A 24562-nucleotide genomic window follows, 5' to 3' on the forward strand; every position below is an offset into this window, starting at 1 on the left:
CTTCGTTTCTCGAAGCACTAACTACATCGGGAAATTCAAGGTCTAAAACCTTAATGGATTTTGTTTTCTAAGATTTCACCAGGTTCTGTGACATCTCTTGACCACCACTAGTGAGAGTGGTGTTCCCAATCAGCTATTCAAGCATTTAATTTTTCAATAAAGTCAATTTAAAGTAAATGCACAATAAGAATGTGAAGCAGCAAAATTTAATTTACTGTGATAGCCAGACATGCCCCAATTTTATTTTATTTTTAAGCATACAATTAAGAGTAATTCAATTCCCCTATGCAGATATTAAATGGAAGAGAAGCATTGCTGTAAAAAGAGCTTAGTACTATTGGTACACAAACCTTACGACAGATAAATTAGAGCCTAGTAAAACAGCATATAATTTACATTTTGTTATGTCAATCACAAGTAGCATCTTGAGGCTCTTAAGCAGTATGCCAAGCCACAACATAAGAGCACTGCTTTAATTCAACCCGTGCAGCAGGATCACTTAAGTTTTCCCAAACTGAGAGATCTGCTAAACTGAGGTAGCAACTGGATTCCCTAAGATTATTCCTCTTGTAGACACCTGTAGTTTGCCAGCACATTAAGAAAACATTTTACTACGAAAGAGAAAAATTTTGATTAGCTATGGAAAAATTCAATTAAGTAAAACAATGAGGGCATGGGTTTTAATAATCCATGGTCTTTACTACTTGAGAAACCAATCAGCAGATGTGCAGATGGCCCAGTAACAGAGCAGCCTTGCTCGGCTGCATGGAAAATCCACGCGTAGGATTAGGCTCAATTCTTGCTTTTAGCTGGCAGAGCAGGAGGGAGGGAGCAGCCCAGTACCATGCTTTACATACCTTTCAGTAGCAGCAGAACAAACCACATACTCTGAATTTTTTGTAACATTTCTCCTATACCCAGCACCTTGTCTACATTCCTATACTGCACAGGAAATTAACAGAAAGGTCAGTATATGCATTGCAACGAAGAAATATGAATACAAGGCAACAGACCAACATGGAGCGGGGTCCAAATCCTCCTTCATTCCGTGATGTTTAAAGTTAAAGGACCAGAAACGTAAGGTAATGTAGCTACAAAATAAAGTCCAAAAATACAAAGTGCAAGAAGTCTAACTCACTCATATCACTTGTAACAACTCTTGTGCATGCTTTTTCTTAAAGGGACATCAATTTAAAGGTTTTTGAAAAGGCTAAATAGAAACACTGTCTGGGAGTTGACACAGTGCATGCGCCACTATCTGTGTTTTCTGTCATCATTGCACAGCGAAAGACTCGCACATAAGAAGGAAAAACTATACAACTGCCAAGAAATGCAAAAGGACAACTGAAAAAATATTGTCTCTTGTCTTGTAGTTTGTATTAATCATTGCTTTTAATAAAAATAGAAGCAAATATTTTCAGGTAGGGCAGCACAGGCTTCTCTATCCTTAAATATCAAGTGCTAAGTTTCTATTTGCCAAGCGCACGCTGCAAGTACAACATACGCAGTAAAACTATGATTCCTATAGAAATGTTTGAGATTTGCATTTTTCTGCCATTTAAATCTGTAACTGTAATTTTCACGTTGCTTTAAGCAGGATTTTTCCCTTTAATTTCATGGCTGCTGCATATACAGCAGTAAAATCACCTTCACTTGCCAATATTACTCAGTTTACAGCAAATCCAGGACACTGCCTCAGCCAAGTGCTCCTCATGCATATGTTGTCAGAACAGAAAAGCCTCCTCTCCCTGACCTCGATACAAAATAAGTTACAGAAATCAAAATGCTGTGCTCAAGTCCTCTGTTGGCATGGCTACATTTATCTTAAACCCTAACCCACCAACAGCTGCCAGCTGGCCCGTACGGCACAGACGGGACCCCGGCCTGCGCACCTTCCAAGCGTCTCCCACGACGGCTGGCACCTCTCGGGGATGCTTCCCCTCCGTGGCTCCAGGTACTCGTCCTCATCCAGCCCAAGCTATAGAAATCCTCAAACTGCCTGTGCTTTCTTGCAGCTCCGTATTTATACTCACCCCTAGAAGCGGCCAGCATGCTTACGCACATCACCACAGCCAAGGACAAGACCCTGAAAACTTTTCTTTATGTTCTAACAGGTCTGTCAGCGAGCACGCTCACGGTGGCGTTTTACACACACGCAAGCTTGTTAACCAGCCAGGGCATTTCCCTCTCCCTTCTTTCCAGCCATGGACGTGCTCTTCAAAGAGCTCTATTTACATGCCAAGTTACAAAGTTCAGCTGCTTCCAAAGCAACGTGGAAAAAGTGCAGCTTTTATGATTCTACAGTGAGGCTTTTTCACAAGACGAAGCAGTCTGGACTAGTTCCCCCCTCCCCTTTTTCCTTTTCTCCCCCCCCCTCCCCCAACAGGACTCACTTTTTAGATGAGACAGTTCAAAAAAAATGCCTGCCCAGCCACAGACCTTTGAGGAACAGAGTGGCTTCAAAAGAAAAGAGCTCTGCAACCTTAAGCATCACTGCTACCAAATGAACACCCATGGGACTCTGCTCACAAGCTGGAAACCAGTTCCCGAGCTCCGCATATGCACCCGAGTTTCAGTTCTCCGCTGATGTTTACGGAAGGCATGCCTTTTGCCCTCTGCTCTCACACTGCTCCTCTCTTCCCAGTGGCTTCCTATACGATTGCTTAGCTAGCTCAAGACTGTTGTAGGGATCTGCACACGTGCGGCCCATCTTGCGTTACATCTTTCCATTTGCCTACCATTTCTTCTCACTTGCAATTGGTTTTACACCAGCAGCCACCAGAAGCAACTGGAATTCCATCTTCTAGGACAAGCCACAGAGCTGGATTCAGCAGCCTTCGTACCAGTCACCAGCTGGGGCTCACCCAAACACACGGGTATTTCTAGGTAGAAGCTTCCTCCGGTTCCAAGAAATTCAGTCCTAGATTCCTACCTTCCATTTAGCCCGTGAACCCTTGGGAGCAAGACCTGGTGCTTCCTCAGCATCCTCTTTGGGAGGAGACGACAATACTGTCGATAGTTCAATAACAGCGATCGGTGTGGGCAAATGGCCCTTTTATAAAACAGGACTAAGAAACTTTGCCAGAACAAGATTCTACGAGGAATGTGAAAACAGCACTAGACTTGTGCTATCAACGACAAGATAATGAGAAACAGAAAACAGAAAATATTAAAACCTGACCATCAGCGATCCGTACCCACTCTTTTCCCTGTTCCTCCCTTCATTCTACGCCAACGTGAAGCTGAGGAAAATGATTGGAAAGTTCCAGAGAGACAAAATGACACACGCCAAGAACTTCCAGAGTCCAACTTCCTAAAAATGACCAGGAATGTAGTACAAGTCACAGCCAGCCCGTTTGCTGACATGGCCTTCTATTTTTTCTTCTTCTCCAGGCTGGCGGGAAATAACCTCAACCCATCTTTTACACACTTTTGATGGTCCATCTAAGAGGCGAACTATTCACATTCTTGGAGAACACGTCTGCTTTCTGAGAGGCTGCAAGCAACCAGCACGCACGTCAAGGAAAACACCAATACAACCTCTACAGACACAGACAGGCCTTACCCCTTCCCTCCCCAAAACCTTCCCTCTCATATTTTCAAGGCCTCCCCCTGCTCCCCCAGCACAGGCAGCACTTTTCCATCTTCTCTCCCTTGCTGCAAACACTAGGCCCTCTGTGCCTCCTCAGTTGCTTCCTTTGGGTCTCCAAAAAAAGGTTATCACATCTTCAAAACCGAAATACAGTAAGACCAAAGTTCTCAGAGTCCTTCCTTCCCTGTTCTTTCTAAGAACGGAAAATTATTCTGCACGAGTGAAGGAAATGAGGTTAGCTTTCTGCCTTTACCCGGTTTCAGACGCTCGCTAGGACACACAGCTGTGTAAGCACAGCTATTTTGATTTACGTTACAGTCGTGCAAGCACTTTTTAGAACTGGAGATCTGAAACACCTTACGTCAAGTTACGACCACCTGACAACGGTGTCCACTTCAGTCTCTCCTCGCTTTAACCACGCTCAGAAATTTTAAGTCTTCTGTAAGAAGCATCCTCAGCCTCGTAAGGAAAATGAAAGGTCTGTAGGACACCACCACGCAAATTCAGACCCATCCCAACTCCACCATTTTACCAGCTCTTCCAATGCTCTGTTCTGTGCATGGGCTCTTTGGAGCGGGGGCTCTTTGGAGCAGGACGTTTTCCCCATCCCTTCTGGGATCACACAGCACCGTTTTCAGGGCCGTGGGATCAACAAGGAGCCCTTTGGCCGGACAGCGGGCACTTCTGTTCCCATACAGAACTCGCGTTTGGCTCCCCTCGGCACTCCTCCAGCGGCTCCCCGGCCGCCCCTCGGAACTTCTCCCCTCCACACCAAGCAGCGGCTCCACAACCCGCAACACCCAGTGCAGGGCGAAGCCAGGAAAGGGGAAAAAAAAAGAGCAACAAAATCCAAACCCCCAAAGCGGGGCAGAGCGGGGCAGGGCGCGGGTGGCACCTCCCGCACCCCGGGGGGCTGCGGCGCTGGGGGGGGACCCCGGCCCCGGGGACACACCGGGGGGGGGGGGGGGCGAGGCCGAGCTCCCTCAGCCGGGCGGAGCGGAACGGGGCCGCCCCCCCCGCACCTGGCCGCCCCCCCCCGCCCTCCCGGTGCCCGTTGGCCCCACGCCGCCCTCAGGCCGGCCGCCCCCAGCCCCCCCCCCCGAGCTAACGGCCCCTCAGGGCGCGCGGCCGCCCCCCCCTTCCCTCACATCACCCCCCCTCCCCTCCCCTCCCCTCGCCTCACCTCCCCCCCGCCCCACCTCCCCCCCACCCCACCCCACCGGTCCTAACGGCCCCAACGGCCCCCCCGTCCCTAACGGCCCCGCCGCCCCCGTCCTGCCCTTGCCTCCTGCCCGCAGTGCCCGGTGCAGTGGGCGGAGCGGTGCCCGGCGCCCGCCTCCCCTCAGGGTAGCGGGGAGCCCCCCCCGCCCCGCCACCGGCCCCCCGTCCGCCCCCCCTCCCGCTCCCCCCCCCCCTCACCCCGCCGGCCGCCGGCCCCGCCGCAGCCCCCGGCCCGGCCCGGCCCCGTCCGGCTCCTCCGGCTCCGCAGCGGCGAGCGGGGCTCGGGCACGTGACAGCGCCCCGCGCCCCCATAGGCTGCGGCTGCCGGGCAACGTGAGCCCGCCCCCTGCCTGCACCTGAGAGGGAGCCTTACGCCGCCGGCGTAGAGGGATGCCGGGCCGCCGCGCAGAGTGCGTAGCGGAGCCCCGCCGGGCCGCCTCCTCCTCCCCTCCCTTCCCGCGGCGGCCCGGCGCAGCCTCACGGGGCTGACGTAAAGGTGCTCGGCCTGGCCCTGCCGGCTCGCTACCTGCGGCCGCTGCCCCTCACGTACCCCGCGTCAGCCCCAGCCGCCGCCCGCGGGGAGCGCTCCCGGCGCCTCAGGGAGCTCCCGCGGCCGTGCGAGGCGGGAGCGGCCGAGCCCGCACCTCGGCACGCCACTTGCGTAAAGCCCCTCAAAGAGGTCAGTGTTCCTTACGGATTCTCCGTAACGCCGCCGAGGCGGGCGCTGCACCTGAGAGGCTTCCCGTTGCGCAAATGGCGTAGCCGACGGCGTAGGTGCTGGCGTGCCGGGCGCAGGGTACGCAAGCGGCGCGGCGGGGCCTGGCGGAGGCGGCCGCAGGTGTGCGCAGGGAGCCCCGGCCCCTCAGGCGCCGCAGCCCCGCCTCAGGGCGCCTCTGTGGGGGCTGGCCCCGGGGCCGTGCCCGTCCTGTCCCCGCCCGGCCGCTCGGCTCTGACAGGGCCCGGCCCGGGGGTGAGGTGTGAGGTGAGGCCCCGGCGCTTCCCTTCGTGGTTGTAAGCCGTGGTGCACGGCAGGGCAGGAGGGAGCGGTGGGCTAAGCTGGGCTGAGAAGCAGGGTCACCATGGGGGTTGTTCGCCACACGGATCCCTCAGTGGGTGTCAGAGGCCGTTAAAATCAAGACTTCTGTGGGTGAGCCTAGGCAGGTTGGGCACCACAAGCAATGCAGCGTTCAGTAATCTACATCTTTCTCCTCTAGAAATCAAGACAAAGGCACGCGTTCCTGGTTCGAGTTAGATTTCAGCTGCCCTATGATAATTCTTCCAGCCCCAGGCATCTGACAGTTCTAGAGCTCCATCTGCCACGGGCACTAATACGAAGTCAAGGAGAGAGTTCAAGTAATGTGCTTCAGACGCTTCAGAGCAGCGCTAGCATGCCGAAACCTTTAGGTATGAGGAGGGAAGGTTGGGTCTGGGATTTTTGCTTGTTTGTTGGCATGTGTTTCAAAGAACCTCAGTGCTTCTGCTTCAACATTCAAATTGCCAAAATCATTACACTTGAGTGCCTCAAATGAGGATATTTGACCTATAATTTGTGCAAAAATATTATTTTTTCCCCTCAAGACTTGGCACTCCAGGATCAATGTAAGAGACGAATGTTTCCAGAACTGTTTGCACGAGTGCTTTAAAATTTCTGTAAGGTTTTCTAGTTTAAGTGCCTTTCAGGCTCAGCTTTGAACATATTAGTTCATGGCGATCGTACTATGTAATATAATTTCTCACACTTTTCAAAACCAATTTTGCATAGGCTGGAAGGATGAAAGGCAATTGACTGGGGAGTGCCACGCCAAACTAATCAACGTGCAACATGCTGTGCTAAAGCAGCCTGTGAGGGAACTTTGGTAAAAGGCGGTAGTTTTAGGAATTCTGCAGTGCTGAAGATAAGCAGTAACGTTCATTCCAAAGAGCAGTTTGCAGTGGAAGTAGAAAACACACGTGCATGAATAACTTTACATGTAGTGGGAGGCCTAGCTTGTTCCAACTGAACTGCTGATAGTTTGTAGGCTTCTTTGCAAGGCTGTGGTGTCAAGGGGATGCCAGAATATTATCTGGTATTCTTGAATTTTCCCAGCATCCCCTAAACAACTGAGGGAATCACAAAGGCTGTAGAGACACAGACAAAAAATTAGGTGAAGCACTTTGCCAGAGGTAACACGCCCAAGTCACGTAGTCTGGGTTAGTATTCCAAGCTTTGTGCTCACTACAGAAGACTGTCCTCTAACTGGGAACATGGTTGTGAGCAGAAGCAAATCCAAAGGGTGACACTATCTTTGAAAATACAAAGTATATGTCATTAGTATGTAACATGGTTTTTTTTTCTGGAAAGACACTGATGATTTAGATGATTCCTGCAAGCCTGAACTTTCTAGGAAAAGTGAGTATGGAAAGGAAACTCACAATCTGTTTCTGAGTACTGCACAGCGATTTCTTCTTTCACCTCAATGGTCAGGCTAGCTGAGGATGGTCTGACTTGAAGTGCTGTGTAGATTTTGTACTGTGACAAGTATATAATGGAATATAACCAGTTATACGGAACAACATACAGATCTGAGGTGTTAATGCAGAGCACACTGAGTAAGTGACTGAACTTTTCTATTTATGTCCCTGAGACATTTAATATAGAATTAGCTTGTAAAAATATCCATGCCAAGACTGATTTTACAGCTTGCAGATCTCATATGTGGTTATGTTGCATTCTGTATATCTGATAAAGACATATTATTACCAGTATTAAATAAAAAATAGAGGAAAGGAGGGGGTTGGTATATATGACCAACCGTGCTCATGGGGACCAAAACCAACCAAACAAAAGACAGAAAAAGAGAGGAACTCATTGCAAGACGGTGTTGATAGTTACTGGTTTTAAGCTTGGAATGAACCAGGCACTGAGATCATGTGAGGCAGCCCCATGGGACGGTGTATTTGGATGATCTAGCATCAGCTACAAATGCTACATTGAGGACTAAATGGCTATTAGCTATAGTAAAGAGAAAAATCCTACATGAGCAAGGATGAAATGTAACCTATCAATTTTCAAGTGTCTGGTATTGTTTACAGACAAATGGGCATGTTCACATAGTGCCTGAGGGAAGAGGCATTCTCTTGTTATAACACAGAAAAGAAATCTCTCTTTGAGACTTGCCATTGTCCAGTGACCCAGTTCTTTTCAGGTTTCAAATTCTGCCTTTAGATGTATGTACCAAAGTTAATGGGATTTGTGCAAAAGTATCTGAGGACAGACTTTGAATTGGAAAAAAAAACTGTTTGAGGCATATATTTTAGAAATCTTCATAAAAAAAACTATATATGTGAAATTAGTTTCTTAAGGTTCTAAGAACTAAAAAATAACAAAAAAAAGAATTTGAAAATGAGCTTGTATGACTTTACATTTTTTTTAATCTATAAAAACAAATAATTTAATGTGCTTAATTTTAATTTCAGTGGGAGTAATGACATTTAATGTGACCGTTTGCATGCTTTGAAGTTTGGCAGTGTTTGAATTCTTTCCACACGGGAGACTTGGATTTAGAAGGGTGATAAGTTAAGATGATGATTTGCAAATGCGAAGTATTTTGAAGAAAATCTTGAAGTTTGACAAAGCAACTCATCCTTAATGATAAGAATGAAGTCAGAAACAATTCCATATAATGTAAAACAATTATTAGAGTCTAGAGCAATTGTTACATCTTACGTATTTGGTTGTAAGGAGAAAAGTAACAAAGGGAAGTAGAATGCCAAAGGATACAGGAAACAAAGTGGAAAGTCATGATGTCATCTGGCTTCTACAGGAAACAAAAAAAAAAGAGCAGAAGGTGAAGGTTAAAGGGTTATAATTTAAGCAGCATAAAGTAGATGGAGGGTGGATTGAAGCTGTAGTCTTGAAAGGTAAACATATAAAAAAAAGTCCCTATCTTTGTAGGGCAACTGTGCAGATATTAAAACCAATATTTGTGCAAATCTGCGCTAAAATCGAAAGCTCAATACCTGTGTAGTCAATTTGTGGGAGTGGTCTGGAGTGCAGGAAGGGAAAAATCAACATCTCAGAAGAAGGGAGAGCATCAAACAGATGACTTTTGGGGGTAGAGGGTACTTAAAAATCTCAAATCTGTGCTGCAAAACAAATGACGGTACGTGTGAATCTGGCAGTTCTTTGTGTACCTAAGTCATTACTAAGAGTTTGACAGGTTACTCGCTAGTATCTTGTGCAATCCTGAACGATAGTTGTTTGACTTTGGACTGGAAGCAAAGGAGATAAAATTATACTGGAGGAAAATTAGACACTGAGGGGAGAAATCATACAGTGAAATGTGCCACAGTGCTCTTCAGGTCCCAGAGCAGGCTCTGTGGGGTAACATTTCAGAGATCTTTTTAGTGATAGGGATGAGGATCAGCCTGAAAAGCAAGCAGAACTGGAACCAAATAAGTGGGAAACACTTTCAGGTTATGACTAATGCAATTATTAGAGACTACTGCATGCACTGAGGTGGATTTAGCTTCAAATAAGAACAGAAGCTATGCCATGTGTGATTGATTCCAGGTTGGGTTACAATTTAGAAGTGCAATTAGTGAGTCATTTGCTATTTTGTATCAATTATTAAAAACAACAAAGGTCTAGGTTAAAACAAAAAAGTGCGTATTCCAGTCTGTGCTACTCTACCTGTTAATCTTCCAACTCCACGTTTTTGTTTGATGTCTTAGCTATGCAGAGCGTTGTGCTGCAGTGTTCCTCCTATTAGCAAGTGAATTTCTGTACGCTGTACCAGCACTCGGCATGTCAGTCCCTTTGGTCTGGCCCCATCACTGCATTCCTTACTCCTTTGTTTGGCTTGAACCAGCCCAGGTGAAGTTGTCTGTAGTGAACCTGCACATCAGCAGCTTCCTGAACTGTTTGGAACCAAAGGTGCTTTAATCTTGTCTTTATAGATGCTGTTTAGGACGCAGCACGGTGTAGCTAGTCTTGGGCATCCCGACATCTAGCTGGTTCCGTGGGCTGTGCTGCCTTCAGTCCCCCTGTGTCCTCACCACCCCTCGGCAGCTGCTGAACCTGTAATTCCAACTTTTCCACTGGTGGTCATGACAAAACGCAGAGCAGTGAACAGCTGGCTTTAAAACTGAGTGTGCATATGCAGACGTGTTTTCTGCCGAGGTTATTTTGTTGTGGCAGGTATTCCAGGAGTGTTTCCTGAGAAATTAAAACTATGTAGTTAACTTAATACTTTTCTTGAAATACCTGTAGTGCCCCCCAAGAGGGGAAAGAGAACTCTTTGGAAGGACTGTTGCAATATTGCTTATCACTTGCGTATGTGGTCACATGTGAACATAGGTCAAAAAAAAATAAGTAATTTTAATTCTTGTCTCAAAGTGTTTCTGCAAGTTGGTAGAACTTATCAAATTCTGGCCGATAGTATGATGTCAGCCCCTACTGAGAGGCAAGGAGAAGCAGCAGTAGTTCCTGGTGTTTGACATCACTCATACGACAACTGTGGACCTTGAGGGGAAAACAGAGGGCAGGCCATGGGAGGAGTGGCCAAGCTCACAAGTGTCCTCCAAGCGGTGTCTCCTGCTGCCACTTCCAGAGCCACAGCGCCACACCACACGGGAGCGTTGATCTGAGCTGCAGAGCATGCCTTATGTAGTAGGAAGTGCTGGAAACAAACAGTATTGCCATCCTTAAATGAGCATTTGATTGAAATTTCTGATAAAGGTGAGGCCCTAAGTGATCATCTGAAGTCTCCTGATCCTTAATATCTCTGCGTTGGGAAAGGGGGTGTTAATACATGATCTGACTTCTAACATTTGTCTTTTATCATGAAAGGAAGTGCTTTCACCTGTCGTGTGTGCAGATGAATATTTTCAAGTACATGTGGAGGAAAATTTGTGTCTTTCTAGATAAATGGTTATACAGTTGTCAGGGTAATGACCTTCAGGGAAGAATGCGATTGGACAAGAGGAAGGAAGACAGGAGTTCAGTGCAGGTCCCTAGTTTGATATATTGCATTATTTTTGTTTTTGTTTTCCTTTATCTTTGAAGTTTAGGACAGAAAACCTGCCATCATCCCAAAGTAGCAATGACTTGGGTGGCCTTTTTATCACTAAGTCAGAGTAACCGGGCAGGACTGTGCCTCCCCTGTAAAGAGACCCTGTCACACAAGAGGTTTTCCAGGTCAAGATTAAAAGCAAAATATCTATCATCACATGAGCCTTTCTACTGCGCTCATATTTTTCTAAATGCTTGTGGCTTATCTTTAATGTTTGTATTGCTATCAAAAATAAACCCAGCTTCCATCTCCGCGGGTGTTGTATGTAACGTCAACAGTGAATAGGCTTTTTCATTCGTAAATGCTAATTTTCTTTCCGTTTTCAATCTGTTTCTGGTACAAAAGGTTTTTGTTTTCAGTGCCGCTTTTTTTTTCTCCTTTGTTTTGTGACTGCATGTTTTCTTCTCCCCATATCTGTTTTTGTCTATAGCAGTCTGTATTTTTTGATGAAAGCAATAGCTGAGTGTCCATCAATGACCCTGAAGCCTAGAGCTGGAGTCAGAGTTGTGTGAGTGCAGCTGGCAATACAGTCATAATAAAAAACAAAGCAGAGGAAAAAAGCTTTTACCAAGATTCATTTTCATCAACAGAAAGTGGAGAATTCTTAGGAATAAGAGTAGTCAGACAAAAATAAAAAGCTTTGAACCACGCTCAGAAGTCTGCTCTAAAAGTCTTGCTGTAATGAGAACTGCAGTTATAATGCAGTAGTTTTACAACATCATTAAAAAATTTGTGAGACTACAACAAGAATTCAATAGCATTTGGAAAATGTTCACAGGCTGTACCCTTGGCATAAAATCCTGGCCTTGCTGAGGCTGGTGTGAGTATTTCCTGAATGCAGTGCTATCCAAATCCAGGAGCTCAGCATGGGGACAGAGCAGTTTCTGATGTTTATTCATCTTTGAGCAGTGGAACTTCCGGAGCAAACAGATGTGGTCTTGTACACCAAAACCTAGATCTGAGAAATGAATACTGAGATATATACATCCATATATATATGTATGTATCTCCCTCTATCCAGAATCACAGGAGAAGACATACTTTGTAATGTTTTACCTTTTCCATGATATTTTGATGTGTTCTTTGTGTTGTATAAACTAGAAGCAGCCTGTCAATATTTGAGAATATTTACCCGGAATGCTGCTGCTTAACTACCTGGTATTGTCATATAAAGTGATAAATGGAGAGAGATCTGCAACAGATACGGGTCATCTTCCAAACATTAGGTGTCTACCTCAAAATTTCGTAAACTTTGATTGATATGCCAAGATGTTGTCTAGATGTAGAGTATGCGGTAGCTGGAGCTTTCCGTAAGCCTTTACTAGCGAACGAGTTGTGTGTGCTGCTGGAGCCGCAGAAAGATTTGTGTGTCTGCGTCATATGAGTTATGTAGGTTGAAATGCTGACCATCAATTTTGAAGTGTATCAGATTTCCCCATTAAGGGAAAGTTGAGCCCAGTCTGTAAAGATGATCCTCGGGGCAGCCCAAAGTGTTTGGTAGAGCAGATACCCCCGTGACGATCACACAGCAGGAAAGAAGCTCCCAGGGTTTACCTGCCCAAATGCAAGCCTGAAGTGGTCAAGTTAAGTCATTAGTCTCAGCAGACTAATCAGCTGTAATTTAGAGTCTTCCAACCAGATATGGGAAGGAAACTTTTTCTTCTTCTAAGACATTTTGAGGAAGCAGGAGCCTGTATAGATGTGGAAGGTGGAGTTACTGTGTAAGGATGTGGAAATAAGTGAATGAAATGTTTAAAAATGTAGAAGACCAATTTCCCTGCTGAGGCTGAAGAAACTGCAGGTTGGAGGCCTCCTTGAGGGAAGACAGTAAAGGATTTTAAAGTCAGACAAGCCGTCTCTGTAAGGGGGTAAGGCAGTGGGGCAGGTACCTCCGCTAGGGATGACAGGGTAACATGCTGGAGTAGGGTAGGTGCTGTAAAATAGATCAAACCTGAGACATCCAAGCAGCTATGCTGCTGTATTTTCACTAGAGTGTATTTTACATTCCTTTTCTCATTGTTAGTGCAGCACATCTGTGAGTGTAGACGTGCCTCATGCTGCGTGTTGTCTTTGCTCCATGGCTCAGGTTTGCCCCGAGGAGCTGGGGGTGCCCCGTCCCCGGCAGGGCTCACGGCCGGGCTGGGGGCGGCCTGGGCTGGCGGGAGGTGGAACCAGATGGGCTTTAAAGGTCCCTTCCAGCCCAACCCATTCTGTGATTAGATTCCAAGTCCTCAATTTCAGATTGTCTTCCAATAGAGTGGGAGGATGAAGGCTTTTGTTATATCTTGTTTCTTTTTTTTCTCCGATTAACGTACCAAGTAGCTTTGATGTAGGTATGTGGTGTTATCCTATTTTTTTTCCTGTTCTGGATACTGTTTAGCAATTCTGCCTCTTACACTTCGGTGGGCAGCCTTCCTATCATTTAACTCAACAAATGAATGTAAAAATCATATTGTACACAGATGTTCATGGAGCTATGGGTTTTTATTCATCACACTTGCTATTTGATAACCTAAATGATTTTAGCTCATCTGATTACTTATTTAAGGGCTATTGATCTCTCAGGTTCCTTCTGAGGGGCTGCACAGAACAGTGGATCACACAAATCGCATGATAGTTGCCTGCAAATTAAGGCAAGCTGACAGACTGCTGTAACGTTGTAGTAACAAGGCAAGTGGCTTATCGCAGGCTAAGTTCTGTGTGAAATATTTATGTACTGATTTAAATACTAAAGAGCTGGAGTTCGTGTAATACTGGGAATACAGCTATAGGACAGTCCACAGTTGAATCTTCTTAGCAATTTCAATCATGCTTAAATGTTACTGATAATGTTACTCTTCCTTTGCTAATAAAACCCAGGAAAACTTTTCTGAGATTCAGTAAAGGTTTCTTTTAATTTCTTTTTGCATATTCACAATTAATCTTTACAGGCTAACTTCTCACAAATTTGCTAAGTGATTAAGTGAGATGTGTGAAAAGCAGAAAATGCTTTTAAAGGATAATTTCCTATGGGGCACTAACAAACACTCATAGCTTGAAACCAGCATGGTGTATTTGTTGTAGATATTTAGTGGAACAAGGATTCGCTGTATGTAAAACTAAACCATTTTTAAATTACTGGAAAATTGTAAACGGGGAAGACAAAGGAAAGAGGAGATTATTTTCCTGTATCCTTTCCATCCTCCATTTTGCATCCTGCAGTTAGTAACCAGCCTGAGTATCAGCACTCCCACTGGATAACAATCTTCCAGGTTTGTGCTGCTTTTACCCTGAAGCATAGCTGTTCTTCCCAAGGGACAGGCAGAATGCAGTCAATGCTGCTTCTCTATTCTGTACTCACTAATTGATCTCTGGCTTGGTGACTTCCAGCAAGGTCACAGAATTGGCAGCTAAAAAAACCAACGTCCTGTGGAAAATTTAAAGGGAAAGAGTAGAAGTACATAACACGGGCTGTTTTTTTAAATATATATATATACTATAAATATTTATTTATAAATATAATCGAAGATCCTACATATAAATGTAATCTTGCAGTAGTCTAAAACTTGGAAAGAACCAGTACCAGCAGTTTGCCCGTTTTGAGCTGTTTCTTCGGTTTGTGAGTGATGCCCTCCCCTGAAAGCTGTCCTGTTCTCTCTGTAACTCTGCTTCTGTCTCCATTCTAACAGGGCATCAGCAGTCTAAGTATAGTTCAAATCCTGTAAAGGTAGAATGATTTCTAAGCAAGTACAGTTTGATCTTCTCCAGTTTTCCGTGCAGAAGGCTTGTCATCATGCTGGTCTTCAGAAGCACCCAGGTGTGCTTTCTGCAAAAGGGCTTGAAATCATAGACTGCTTCCTCAGGAATAAAACTGATTCATTCAGGCATTTTATTGTTTGAATGGTGATAGAAATCTGGTTAAAAAACAAAATACCTGAACTGCCAGTCTCCAAATGCCAGCCTGTATGGCTCATTTAGACGCTGTACAAGTAGTGCTCACTGTCTTTGTCACCGTTACAGTAATGCCCTTTTTATAGTGCTCTGAATGCTGGCGGCTGTGCTCAGCAGGTAGCAGTACAATGAGCATGGCCCGTGTACCAGGGCCACATATGGTCTGTTATGCTGTTGAGCCATTCTAAGGAGATTTACATGCTTTTTTTAAAGCTGCATAGCATGCTGCATGTGTCTGGTCTAGCAAAAACATGGGAGAAATGCAAATCAAAAGATGCATTAGTGAAACATCAGTGCTTAAGTACATGAAAGGCAGAAGAATCCACAAGGTTTGAGGAAGGGAAATAGTCCAAACTGCACTGCGAGCCTGGAATACTCGGGGCAGAATGAAGGTGTGCTGTGTTAGAAGGGATTTTATGAGGGGTGTAGCAGAGACTGGAAAAGCTATTTGGTTGAGTGGGAGATAGGTGTTTCTGGAGAGAGGTGTTGACGTATGGGTTGGAAAACTCAATTCTAAGTAGGGCTAGGTGTAATACAGGGACACCAGTTATGCCAGCTCCCCACCTATGCTTAAAGAAGAGGCAAATGGAGATTTCACCATTTTGACAGCTGTGACTTAGATTTGGAAGATACTGGTGTAATGGATGTAAAAATAATATTCCAGGTGACATAGTTTTGAATTAGTGGAAGTTTGGTAGATAGCATGTTTGACCCCTGCAGCAACTACTCCTGTTGTGAATCTGAGAATTATGCAGAATAGTTGGTTTCTCTCTTACGTGTACACAGTTAGTCTGCTCTGAATTTTAACTCATATTTATTTGTAGATGGAAAGCTAACACATCTTCAGTAGCAGCAATAATTATTCTAGAGCCTGAAAGTTACCAGTATCAAAACATCTTGATGTTTTCATGCTCCCTTTCTCAGCGATCATTTAGTGTGTCAGAGAGGCCCCGAATATTTGGATTAATGCATACTTTGTAAATAGAGCACTCCTATTTGATGAAGTGCAGCTGGTATACACAGAGCCAGCTTGGCTAACCTGGTAAGTCAGCTAGATGAAGTTTAATTAAAGTTTTATGAAATGGTTTATACTGAGATGATCTTTAATTATGTCAGTGTTTCTAGATCAGAGTTTGTTTGTGTGGACTAAACAAACAGTAACAGCTATGGTTAGGTGAAATTATCATTATTCAGGAGGCTGAGTTATTTATTTCTGAGGTTAAATGCCTGTGGTTTATAAACTCTGTCCTGAACTTCAACTTGTACAATCTGTACAAAGATTCCTGTCAGAAGAAAAAAAAAACAGTTGACAAAAGTGACTTGGCCTTAAAGAGCCTTTTTCTTAATCCTACTCCACTAAATACAGTCCAGTTGGAAGCGTTCTGGCTTGCAGCATGTCAGCAGGGATGTTCTGGAACCGTGTGTGTAACTGTCTCTGACTGCCGTTGGAATTGTTGTGGAGTGCAAGACTGGGGTAGAGAGGAGTAAAGGGAGCAGAAAGTCCTGTGGCCAAAGTTAGGCATAAACTCAGCTCAGTGGTCAGCTTGGTCTGTCTGTAAAGTCCTGCAAACGTTGTCTGATCCCCTTCACTTATAGATCAGGTGGATAGTTATCGCTGTGTGCATTTATGAGTTTCACAGTGTTGTGATGGTTTCAAAAAGATTCTGAAACAAAAAGGGGAAAACACAGATGCAGAAAGGGAAATGTCATGTAAATTCAGGTAGGTCCCTTGGCCCGCTCCCTTCCTCCCCTGTTGGGCAAAGCCACTGAAGTCATGGGGTTGCTCCTCTCAGGGGAAAGAAGGTTGTGGCCGTAGAATCAAAAATTTTTGCAGCATATATATAATATATATATTATTATATTATATATATTATATATATATATTCCTCGGAAGTGGAATGATAAGTTAGGTCTCATGAAGCAGGCAGCAGCGTCTGGTTGTAGAATATTGTTTATTCACGTTGTGCAAGAAGTCATGGTTAGGAACACACACCGTGCTTACAGTTGCTCTCAGTAAAGTAGTAATTGAATTATCTGCTAAAGACTTAAAGATTAGACACGATGTTTTTGGAGGAGGGTGTGGAACAAGCTTAATTTCATAACTGCAGGAAATCCATTTTCTGTTCATTGTGACTTGCAGCAAACAGTTTGGTGGTTCAGAACTTCTTATGCTCTTTCTTTTACAAAGATAGCTGCTGCTGTTTGATGTTTTCACTCATGTGAGACGTGCTGCCGCAGAGAGGAGGCAGAAAATGGATGTGTTAAATTACCATGAACCCCTGAGCTAATACGGTTTATTCTACTACAACTCGAAGTGATAAATTGAATAAATGTTTGTTTGAATCTTTAATTTGTCTATAAATATGGATAGTAATTAATGCGGCGGCAAGAAATTATCATGAGAGTCACCTTGAGCAGAGAATAAGCATGCACGATGCATTCTTGGGAACCAGGAATGTAGTGATGGTATCTAACCTCTGCCACCAAGTGGCAGCTGGGTATCACTGCCCAGCATTGGCCCCAGCCAGAGGAGGTCTGGCAGCAGGGCTGCGCTGCTCAGCCTGCCAGCACTGCCATGGTTTCAAGGGAAGAAGGGCATCGTGCTAAGGAGAAGACAAAAGCAGATTCTTTAAGCAAAAGTAGACCTGAAGTTTCAGAAGTTTTTCTCAGCACAAAACAAAGACCAGCCTGCATGTCTGACTCCGTGTCTGAAGCTGACAGCTGCTGTTTTCTGCTTCAAACTTGTTTTGGGGGAGCAGTGTTTGGTATTTTGCCCAGCGCAAGGTACAGGCCTAATCTGGAGAGGCAGCAGGGTGGGGAGAATGGTTCTGGCTGATGTCTGATTGTTGAAATGGACGAGGAGAGATCAACCTGTAAAACTGTCTCAGAGGGTTAATCATTTATCTATTACCACTTCTGTAAACAGTCTTAATTTATGTAAATCTTACAACTATATGTTTAATATGAAAAACAGAAGAAATGGAAAGAAGGGTAGGGGATTAAGGATAGAACAGAGATGGGAGTCCTTATGCTAAATGGAGCATTTGTGTATGTATACGGTCCTTACAGATTCATTCTAGGGAGAACTTGATACAGTGATTAATGTAGGTGTTATCACCACTGTGTGTGTAATGCTAACATGACAACACTGGGAAAGAAAAAGACTTTTGTTTCCACGTGACAGTAGAACTAGATTATATGAACGTTATGAGAGCTGATTCATTTCTGTCCTTCACAGAAAATGGCAGAGATGTAAATATTGAATTAGAATAGCAAGAGCAGTCATGCTTTTCAACAGAATAGTAAAACTACTGATTAGATCAAGTACCAAAATAATCTGAACGGTTCTGGGGTTTGGCATACGTTGTAAAACCACTGTCTGATGTGAAAAGCATGATGTATATTCTGTATTTAAACAGTTCGCATCTACAGTAGAGAGGCTGTTAGCATGGTGAACAGGTTAGGCCTTGCAGGCTTATAGGTGTAAAGTGCTTATGTGTTACGTTATTCTTGAACAGAATTTGGGCTAAATAAGAGTACAGCAGGATATAGGAGGAGGTTTTTGCTCACCAGCAATGTAAGTGTTTTCTTCTGAGAGGGCTGCAGTCAATTTCTTGCAGTGAGAACAGGTATGTAGATTGTCCCTGGGAGTGGCAGCACCCCGGTCAGCCAGAGCAATCCCGCAGTAGGGCACGTTCCTGTCTTACCCTGGGTGAGGAGACATTGCTGCACAGGGATGTTTTTTTCCACCAGAATTCCTGTGTGCCCTCTGTTCAATACATAATTCAGATGCAATGCATAATTAAAGGACTATAAGGCAACACTTACTCGTGTGTATTTAAATTACTTGGTAAGACAGTGATGGTGCTTGCCGTGTCTGTGCTTTGCTTTGCCTTTTCCTGTCGAATGTTGAAGAAGTGGGGACCGTCCGAAGTATAGCATTTTCAAAGCTAGGAAAAAGCCCTAACTTTTTTTCCACTTGAAGTGTAAAGATCTTGCAGAAACGGTAAAGAACTCTGTACTGAACCACTTAGACTAGCACCCCTCCTAGGAACAGCATCTAGGTAGTAGAAGAGTGTGTAACATCTGTTGTCTCATAGCGGTCTGCAACAAAGAGTGGCTTACATAGGAGATGAAGAGGAACGAAGAGTCCTGCCTCTTGAACTTCCTCACTTCCTTTCTGTTCTAGTTCTCTTCCCTTTGGAGCAGAGGTTTGTGACTGGCTCCCGTTACAGGACTCAGTGGGCTGGGCTGGGAACAGGGCTCTTTAAGGAAAGCATTTTTAGGTGCCCTGGGCTTTGCTGTTTCAAACATTGGACAAGTAACATTTTCTATATTTAATCACCATCAAACAAAGTGATTGGATACAGACTATTTTGAGTGACTAATGTCTCTGCTTTCACAACCCACTCAGACACCTATGAACAGAAAAAAGCCTTGTTTCTTTGAACAATTCAGTATTGCCAAATATTTTGGTTTGTTTTGGCTGCTGGGATTGGGGATCGACTAGCGTGGGGAAGATCTGTTCAGAGAACATTCTGTTTAAACAAACAAACAAACAACTGTTCAGACACTTGATGAAGATGTGGCAAATGCTGCTTCTCTCTGCTCCGAGCACCAGAAGATTAGGCTGTAACTATGAAGAAAGCATCAGTTATGTTGAGCAGGAGGTAAAATCAATACCTGAAACATAATTCAAAAGCAGAATTGAAAAATTAATGTCCTTTTATACTGCATGGCAGAAGTGTTCTTTAGTTGAACAAGTGACCATTTACAGTGGCGTTAGCAAAGGACATCCTGCAAACAGACTAAATTGTAGCATCTTGTCATGTTTTTCATAGATAAATCAGTGTGTCCCTCAAAATCTGTAATGCTCAGTTAAAACTTGTGTCTGTATTTTGTGGTGGAGATCCATAGTCTTTATCGTCCACGTGGCTATCATTAAGGCTTTTCCATTATGTGTTGATAACATCAGTTATTTAGTTCCTTCCACTTAGAGGAGGTTTTCACTTTCCATGTTGTTGTTTTTTTTGGCTGGCTGACCGTTGGCCTGGCCTGCCCTGTGCTGTGCCATGCCATGCTGTGCCGTGCTGTGCCGTGCCCCGCTTTCTGGAGTGGCGAACCAGTCCATCCCAGGGCATCTTCCCTCCGAGGTTAAGGACTTAGGCTTATCCTATTGCTTGTCCCGACCTGGGGGAGCTGAGCCATTTTCCTGACAGATCACTGCAAGCAAGACTTCACAGCATGATAATCTCCAGCAGTGGGACTCTCACTTTTTTCTTTTTTTTTTTCCTTTCCTTTTTCACACTTTGCTTATGACACCTCCATCTGTTTGCTGTACTGTGCTTGTATAATTACTGTGAAAAAAATAAATGCAACCATGTCTTTTCTTCTCTTTAGAGACAGAACAGATGAGATTAAAAGTTCCCACAAAGTTTACATTATCTGGTAGTTTTAATGCATTGAACAAGGCTTATTCAGGCCTTGCTCTGTCTCTCAGTTATTTTTACAACCTTTGGCAGTCTAATGTTTGTCATGATCTACTGAGATGTGGAAGGATTGAGCTTCCTGGCAGCGTAGTCTCTGTGGGCCTGAACCAAAGCCTGCTGTAATTGCAAGGGATCTTTAATTACTTCTCTGGCCTTTGAGTCAGATGGTACGTGTAGAAGGCTCTTCAGTAACTAGCAGGCTTTTTCTGGTACTTGGACTTCTACCCCTTGTCCTGTGAACACCTCAACATTTCTTTGTTACTTTTCTTTTAACCTTCCTATTTTAATATCTCTGCCTTTATGTTCCACAAGCTAAAGCTGCACAAACTTTTCGATGTGATTTCTGTGCACTCCAGCCCTTTCCCTTGCCCTCCATAGAAATTCAATCTCCTCTGGGCTCTGTGCTGAATGTCAGCCCAAGAAATCCTGTCTGTTCTTGGCACCTGGTGGGGCTCTCTTCCAGGTGAAGTTACCGGTTTGTACACCCTCTGGACAGAACAGGCTGGGGATACACACGCATGCACACACACATGCACGCACGCACAAAATACATTCTGTATGTGGAGTCCCGAACCTGCTTGTGACTGGTTTCCTTTTTCCTTCATCCCCACTTCTTTCTTTCCTTTTTGCCCTCACTAATGGGAGACGAAATTGTCTTTATCCTGATACTGCGTTACGGAACTAGGGAAGAGGAATGCCATACTTCTATGATTAATCTCTAATGACAGGCGGTTGGGCATGTCTAAGTACTTTTTTCCTGTTTTTCTTCTACAAATAGTAACTGCTCTTCAGGCAGGGAGGCCACTAACGCGCAGCCTTTTATTGGGATGAAGATCCGCTTCTCTGCTCCCTCGCATTTTTTCATGGATTGATACTTGCATGTTAGATACCAACATGGCACAATGCAATAGAAGGCTGGGACTGGAGAAACGTGGGGCCTGACAGGGAAGTCTGAACCTTCCAGTAGGTTGCCATGCTTTGGGCCCTGCCTCTGCTTTGAGAATGGTTGTCCTGTAGAGAAACAAGCTGGGCAGCACCAAAAAAGTGCACAAGCTAAGCGTTTCTCTTCTATTAGAAGGTTATTCTTCTCTTAAATGTTTGTTTTACTTTTATTTATTTATTTATTTATTTATTTATTTATTTTGCTTGTTCGTTTTAAATAAGATGCCTTGTAGATGAAAGGTACAATACGCAGAAATTGAGAGACCAAAGAACGTACAGAACAAGCCCTTTCTGTATCCATGGGTTTGTACTGCCTCTCCCGCTGTCCCAGTTCTTCAGCAGCAGGAACTAATCCCAGTGATTCTGCGTTGATGGAGAATTTTGAGCACGTGTTTTATTTTTCAAAGAGGCTTCTGCATTTTAAAGCATGAGAGCTGGGCTGTGGAATGTTTTACCTCTCGTGTAGTTGTATGTAATTGTTCCTGAGCCGCCTTTTACTGAAGCAATTCACATCGGCTTAAGCACTTCCAATGGCTGAGTTAATATTCCCGAGCATGTTGCCAACATCTGTTCGGGGAGATACTGCACCTGCAGTGATGCCCGCAGAGCCGAGAGGGAGCACGCCCGTGGAGCTGTGAAGGTGAGCGGCCAGGCAGCAGCGCTCACCCCCTGGCCGCGTGGGAGTAGGACCGCCGCGGCACGCCTCTTCATGGACTCATGGAACGGGTTTGTGTGAGCTGAACGAAGGTTCCGTGGTGAGGGATGGGCATCGCTGTTATGTTTAGCACAGGGTAGTCCACTCCCCCCCTCCTCAACACTTTAATTTGAAAAAAACCCTATAAGCTTTTATTGTTGTCATTGCTTTTGTACCTTATTAATTGTGGTTCTCTGTGCCAGTATACACAACGGCTGTCCTCTGGTGTGCTCAGCGCCTATGCACTGGTACAGTTTTCAGGAAATGATGTATTTTTTCCATATAATGGTGATGTAGCAGGCCAGGAAGCAGAGGTGTCATTAAGGAGTGCGTCAGTATATCTTCTTGCATAAATTACTACCTGATTGCTTATGCTGTAGCTGCCGGTCTCATAGGCTAGTCGTGAAGCAAGGAGTTCTGGAAAGGCGCTGTGCCAGGAAAGGAGATGCTGTGATTTCTGGAAGGAGCGCATTGCTATTGCTCTGCTGCAGATCAGCATAATTCAGAGCATTCTATGAAAAGTACAGTGGTGAGAGGAGACACAATAACAGCTGCATCAAATATTGATAAAGTAGGATTATTAATTAGAGCAGGGGTGCAGGATTAAAATGTCCCTCGAGTTTCATTCCCCATTTGATATGAGAGCGTGGTTTTGCGGTCGGAGAGTGGGAAGCTCAGGACAACTGGAATCTTTTCTCATCTCTTCAAAGTGTTTGCTTAATGTCCTTAGTGGTTCAGTGGATATATAATGCTATTGACCGGAGTTCTTACAATTATGATATGCTCCTATGGTGGCACTGCTGAGAGTCAACTTCACAGTGATCTTTCTGTTAGTGCAGCTTAGTTTGATGTATCGTTAATAGAAATGGAAAACACCTCTGAATAAACTGGTAATCTGCAGTCCTGGCACCCTGGAGTCTCACCCTTCTTCAGAGAGCTCTGTTCTGTGAGATGGAGAAAACAAACTGGATCAGTACCGTGGAGCAGAGAGCTTACACTGTCGGATGGTTTGGCCCTCTGGTGCAGAGCGGAGGACAGCATTTCCTTTCTGACAGTGTGCGTAATGCTGAACTAAATAGATATCAAAGCAAGGAGAATGAATTCAGTTTTCCAGTTATATAGCCCGTGTTTAAAAAACAGAGCTTTCAAATGTCTTGCACTTGAAAAAGAAACTGTAGGTTAGAAATTAGATTTCCTTTTAGAACAAAGTCCTGATCTGCATTACTAATAACAGAGGAGGTTATTAAAATAGAAAGAATTTCCCTTTGATTTTCTTTTGAACAGCATCTGTATTCTCTGCATAACTGGTTCTTTTTTTTTTTTTTTTCTCCCCACACAGTTCTGCTCCACCAGGACAGTGCAGTGAGGATTATATTTCATTTTTAGGTTGTTCCTGGTTCTAACATACCTCGAAGAAATGTTTTAAACCTGTTATAGTCTCACAGTTCTGTCAATTCATTCTTTGATTCTCATGTACTAAGCGTGCATTCTTGGCACGCTTCAGTGCGTGTCTGGGCAGTAGCATTTTAACATACCCTGTGTGCCCCAGAGGTTTGACAGATAAAACTATCCAGTCTTAAAGCAGCTTTTTTTCCTTCCTTTTTCCCTTGAGCGTTTCTCTTGCTCTCTCTAGAGCTATTAGATGTTCTAACTATGCACTTCAGAAGATCAATATGTTTTTGGTATTCATGGGCATTATCATTCTGAGACTGTACAACTAGGATGTACTCGTCCTATTAACATCTGCTCAAAATTCCCAACATCCCACCGCAGCTAATAGAGAATGACCACTTTGTCCTTGGTCAGGCTCTGTGGGCTGGACACCTGACATCTGGCTGGTTGTCACTGACAGGACAGATTCCATTTCACTCTTTAGTTTGTTTTGACTTTCTTTTTTTGCTCTCAGAAGCTCAGTTTCAGCTGAAGATGGATAAATGAGTGAGGAAGCATTACGTCTATTGCTGCTGTGGCAATTCCTGTGTGTCGTTGCCCAGTAAGTTCTTCTGGTTCCCAAACCGTAGGTACTTGTTCTGACCCAACAGGGAGATTCTGTCAGCCCATGAGGACGTGCTGATAATTGAAGTACCAATTCTGTAAAGCAGTAGAAAAAGATAGGAGTCCAAGTCCTCTGCTGGGCAGAATCAGCTAATCAGCTGATTTAATGGAGGGTTATAAGCGTTAAAGTCATAGAAAGGGGAGGAACCTTGGTTTTGACTTCAGTGTTAACTCCAAGGGACCTGTGGTGGTGGGAATACAAAGTGTCAGCTTTATGGTTTTAACAGAAATCGACAGTGGGGTTAAGTGACTGAGGGGAAATAAACAAGGAAATTGGAGTGAAGTATGTAGCAGTTTTGAAGTATCTAATAGCCAGGAGTGGATTCATAATTTTAAATTCATGTTTATAGGACGTAGCCTCTTACTGACTGAGAAGAAACTGTTCCAAGGTAGAGAAACAATGTGTTGTCATTCCTAGCTTTCTCCTGTGCATTTTGGTCATTCACTTATTCCTGAAAATTGGTTGCATTCATAAGTAAGCGTGCATTCTTGAAGGCTACTTTGGGTTAAGTCTGACTGACAAAGGAAAGCTCAAGGTAATCTTTACCTCATTCAAGATTTCAGGGAAATAGCTGTATTCACCGGG

General features: G+C 44.4%; 2 protein-coding genes across 48 annotated transcripts in view; one reads left to right on the top strand and one right to left on the bottom strand.

The window, feature by feature from the left end:
• Positions 1-5644, bottom strand: part of STRBP (spermatid perinuclear RNA binding protein) — a 66648-nt gene extending 61004 nt beyond the window's left edge. For 31 of the 36 annotated variants that reach the window (XR_014574386.1, XR_014574387.1, XR_014574388.1 and 28 more), the window contains exon 1: positions 5012-5155. The gene's annotated coding sequence lies outside the window, so the exon portion shown is untranslated. The other 5 variants (XM_083806971.1, XM_083806974.1, XM_083806969.1 and 2 more) reach the window with 4 other exon arrangements.
• The window catches only part of CRB2 (crumbs cell polarity complex component 2), a 147053-nt gene that overhangs the window by 74104 nt on the left and 48387 nt on the right, over positions 1-24562 (top strand). For 9 of the 12 annotated variants that reach the window (XR_014574384.1, XM_083806937.1, XM_083806944.1 and 6 more), the window contains one exon: positions 6028-6217. Coding sequence is in view for 11 of the 12 variants with exons in the window: in XM_083806937.1 (XP_083663063.1) it covers positions 6028-6217 (190 nt within the window). In the remaining variant the exon portion in view is untranslated. Of the gene's footprint in view, positions 1-5362; positions 5493-5668; positions 5796-5910; positions 5923-6027; positions 6218-24562 lie in introns of those variants that run through there. The other 3 variants (XM_083806938.1, XM_083806948.1, XM_083806939.1) reach the window with 3 other exon arrangements.

The sequence above is a fragment of the Anser anser genome, assembly GCF_964211835.1.
Source record: "Anser anser genome assembly, chromosome: 21".
Taxonomy (NCBI): domain Eukaryota; kingdom Metazoa; phylum Chordata; class Aves; order Anseriformes; family Anatidae; genus Anser; species Anser anser.